This window comes from Eubalaena glacialis, chromosome 3, assembly GCF_028564815.1.
Source record: "Eubalaena glacialis isolate mEubGla1 chromosome 3, mEubGla1.1.hap2.+ XY, whole genome shotgun sequence".
In the NCBI taxonomy this organism is placed as follows: domain Eukaryota; kingdom Metazoa; phylum Chordata; class Mammalia; order Artiodactyla; family Balaenidae; genus Eubalaena; species Eubalaena glacialis.
Genome location: NC_083718.1, coordinates 122,424,832 through 122,428,265, shown reverse-complemented (window position 1 = coordinate 122,428,265; position 3,434 = coordinate 122,424,832). Strand labels below are relative to the sequence as shown.

The following is a 3,434-nucleotide window of genomic DNA, read 5'->3' as shown; positions in this document are numbered from 1 at the left end:
TATATCCTTGCCTCCTTTGTCATAGATTAGTTGACCATAGGTGCTTGGCTTTATCTCTGGGCTTTCTATCCTGTTCCATTGATCTGTATTTCTGTTTTTGTGCCAGTACCATATTGTCTTGATTACTGTAGCTTTGCAGAATAGTCTGAAGTCAGGGAGTCTGATTCCTCCAGCTCCTTTTTTTTCCCTGAAGACTGCTTTGGCTATTCGGGGTCTTTTGTGTCTCCATACAAATTTTAAGATTTTTTGTTCTAGTTCTGTAAAAAATGCCATTGGTAATTTGATAAGGATTGCATCGAATCTGTAGATTGCTTTGGGTAGTATATCATTTTCACAATACTGATTCTTCCAATCCAAGAACATGGTATATCTCTCCATCTGTTTATATCATCTTTAATTTCTTTCATCAGTGTGTTATAGTTTTCTGCATACAGGTCTTTTGTCTCCCTAGGTAGGCTTATCCCTAGGTATTTTATTCTTTTTTGTGCAGTGGTAAATGGGAGTGTTTCCTTAACTTCTCTTTCAGATTTTTCATCATTAGTGTATAGGAATGCAAGAGATTTCTGTGCCTTAATTTTGTATCCTGCAACTTTACCAAATTCATTGATTAGCTCTAGTAGTTTTCTGGTGGCATCTTTAGGATTCTGTATGTATAGTATCATGTCATCTGCAAACAGTGACAGTTTTACTTCTTCTTTTCAGATTTGTATTCCTTTTATTTCTTTTTCTTCCCTGATTGCCATGGCTAACACTTCCAAAACCATGTTGAATAATAGTACTGAGAGTGGACATCCTTGTCTTGTTGCTGATCTTAGAGGAAATGCTTTCAGTTTTTCACCATTGAGAATGATGTTTGCTGTGGGTTTGTCATATATGGCCTTTATTATGTTGAGGCAGAACCTATTTATCTTATAACTGAAAGTTTGTACCCTTTGACCAACATCTCTCCATTTCTCTCACCTCCCAGGCCCTGGCAACCATTGTTCAACTCTTTCTATAAATTTTTGATGTTATTGTAAATGTGATTGTTTTCTTAATTTCTTTTTTTGGAGAGTTTATTGTTAGTGTATCAAAATGCAGTTGATTTTTGTATATTGATTTTGTATTCTGCAACATTACCGAATTCATTTATTATTTCTAACAGGTTTTTTTTTGGTGGAGTCTTTAGGATTTTCTCTATATAAAATCATGCCATTTGAAAACAAAGGCAATTTAAGTTATTCCTTTCCAATTTGGATAAATCTATGTAGTTGTGAAGAACCATCCACATACTATTCCAAATACATATTTTATAATCTATATATTTTAGGCAATAAATAAATAGTAAATAGTGTTTCAAATAAAAATGAGGAAAGTGCCTGTTATGTGGTGAATTGTGTCCCCTCAAAATTTATATTTTGAAATCCTGAATCCCAATATGTCCAAATGTGATCTTATTTGGGGAGAGAGCCTTTAAAGAGGCAATTAAATTAAGATGAGGCCCATTAAGGCAGGTTCTTATCAAAGATAAAGGGAAATTTGGAGATAGACATATACACAGGGAAAACACCATGTGGACACAAGATGGTGATCTACACGGTAAGGCAAGAGGCCTTGAACAGAGCCTTCCCTCACAGACCTCGGAAGGAACCAACTCTGCCAACACATTGATTTCGAACGTCTAGTCGCCAGAACTGTCGGTCAATAAATTTCAGTTTGCAGTACTTTGTTAGGGCAGCCCTAACAAATTAGTATTATATCTGTAATAGCAGCAACTTAAAGTCTTTAACTACTAACTGTTATTTGTGTTTCTTTTTCTGGTTAAATCTGCCGGACTTGGGGGAGAGGCAGCCACCGTGATGTACGTGTTCCTCATGATCTGGCGCCACAAGACCACCATCTTCACTGGCGCCAAGGACTCGAACACCTTGTTCGAGCTGAAGCGCATCGTCGAGGGCATCCTCAAGCGGCCACCAGACAAGCAGCGGATGTACAAGGACGACCAGCTTCTGGACCACGGAAAGACATTGGGAGAGTGTGGCTTCACCAGCCAGACAGCACGACCTCAGGCCCCAGCCACTGTGGGGCTAGCCTTCAGGGCAGATGAAGCCTTTGAGACCCTTAGCATCGAGCCCTTCTCCAGCCCACCCGAGCTGCCGGATGTGATGAAGCCGCAGGACTTAGGAAGCAGCGCTAATGAACAAGCTCTGCAGTGAGAGCCCCCCACCAACTGCCCCCCCAATAAAAGAGATTTGGGTGTCCAAAAAAAAAAAAAAAAATGCCAGATTTAACAACACATACTAGTTGCTACTGAGTACAGTATAGAATAGCTCTGCTGTTTACAAAAATATAGAAATTGTATTTTAAATGATATTTTAAAGTTGGGAAAGTGTTGGAAAGCGGGAATAGCAATCAGTATTTCAGCCAAGGCCTGTTTCTGACCCTTTATTATTGTTAGAAATATAAAAAAGCAGAATGAATACTATTTTATATTGAGAAGCCCGTTCTTTCCCTGTGTGGTTGTTCAGAGTAAATATTATTGGCAAGGTCACTGGAATATTAGTTTGAGATGGTGCAAATGTTATATGAATTCTCAGCATTTTGCTTTTTCTCAAACATGTTTTTTCCCATTTAGCTATGAATACACCCACTTCATTTTCTTTAGAAAAAAACATTTTCTTCATTATGACTGAGTCATCATTTTTAAATGTATTTAAACATTTAATGGTTGAAATGACATAAAAAACTATTTTAATTTATTTCTGCATTTTGGGGGAATTGGAGGATATAAAATTTAAATAATAATACACAAGGGTCTAAGGGTTATCTTGAATTTAATGCTGTAAAATTAACACCATGCAGATCAAATTTGTATTTGTCTTCAATGTTTTATCTTAATCGGAAGGTTCAATACTTCAAAGAATTTTTCAGATTTTATACCCTAATTTTTAAAATCACTGTTAATGCAGATGCTACAAAAAGCTAGATCCAAAGTTGTATTTCTTCAGTGTTTGAAAAATTACATATTGTTCTCTTTTCATTATTTATAAATTGCCTAGAATAACAGTACATATAATGGAAATTGCCAACAAAATTGAAGATGCAACTCTTCTTTTAATAGACAAAAAAGGTTTTACAGAATAAGTTCAATCTGAGTTCAAGTAAAAAAGACTCTGTGTGGGTGCACGTATGTATGTGTGTGTAAGTGTGTGCATACACTAAATGAATAGCATGAGCCAAACACAAGAGCCATGGTGAGTACATTTTTGAAGATAAGTATATTTGTCTGATTAGAACATAGATTTGATGTTGATGAGATCTGAGTTTCATTAGAATATACGTGTGAGGAGAGATTACTGCAGGGCTCAAATACCAGTAATGAAGTTGTACCTGAGGCTAACGATAATAGGGGACTTATTACAGAGAATCTAGAGTCCGACAACCTGCCTTTCTAT

General features: G+C 36.5%; 1 protein-coding gene across 1 annotated transcript; it reads left to right on the top strand.

Annotated features, from left to right (window-relative positions):
• The first annotated feature begins 1,823 nt into the window (after positions 1 to 1,823).
• Positions 1,824 to 2,195, top strand: LOC133088452 (elongin-B-like). Its single transcript, XM_061186414.1, has one exon. The coding sequence runs from the start codon at positions 1,839 to 1,841 to the stop codon at positions 2,193 to 2,195; it is 357 nt and encodes a 118-aa protein (XP_061042397.1). The 5' UTR covers positions 1,824 to 1,838.
• Positions 2,196 to 3,434: the final 1,239 nt, after the last annotated feature.

Excerpts from the sequence above, each read along its gene's own strand:
- LOC133088452 (XM_061186414.1), top strand. The coding sequence starts at position 1,839 with ATGTACGTGTTCCTCATGATCTGGCGCCACAAGACCACCATCTTCACT.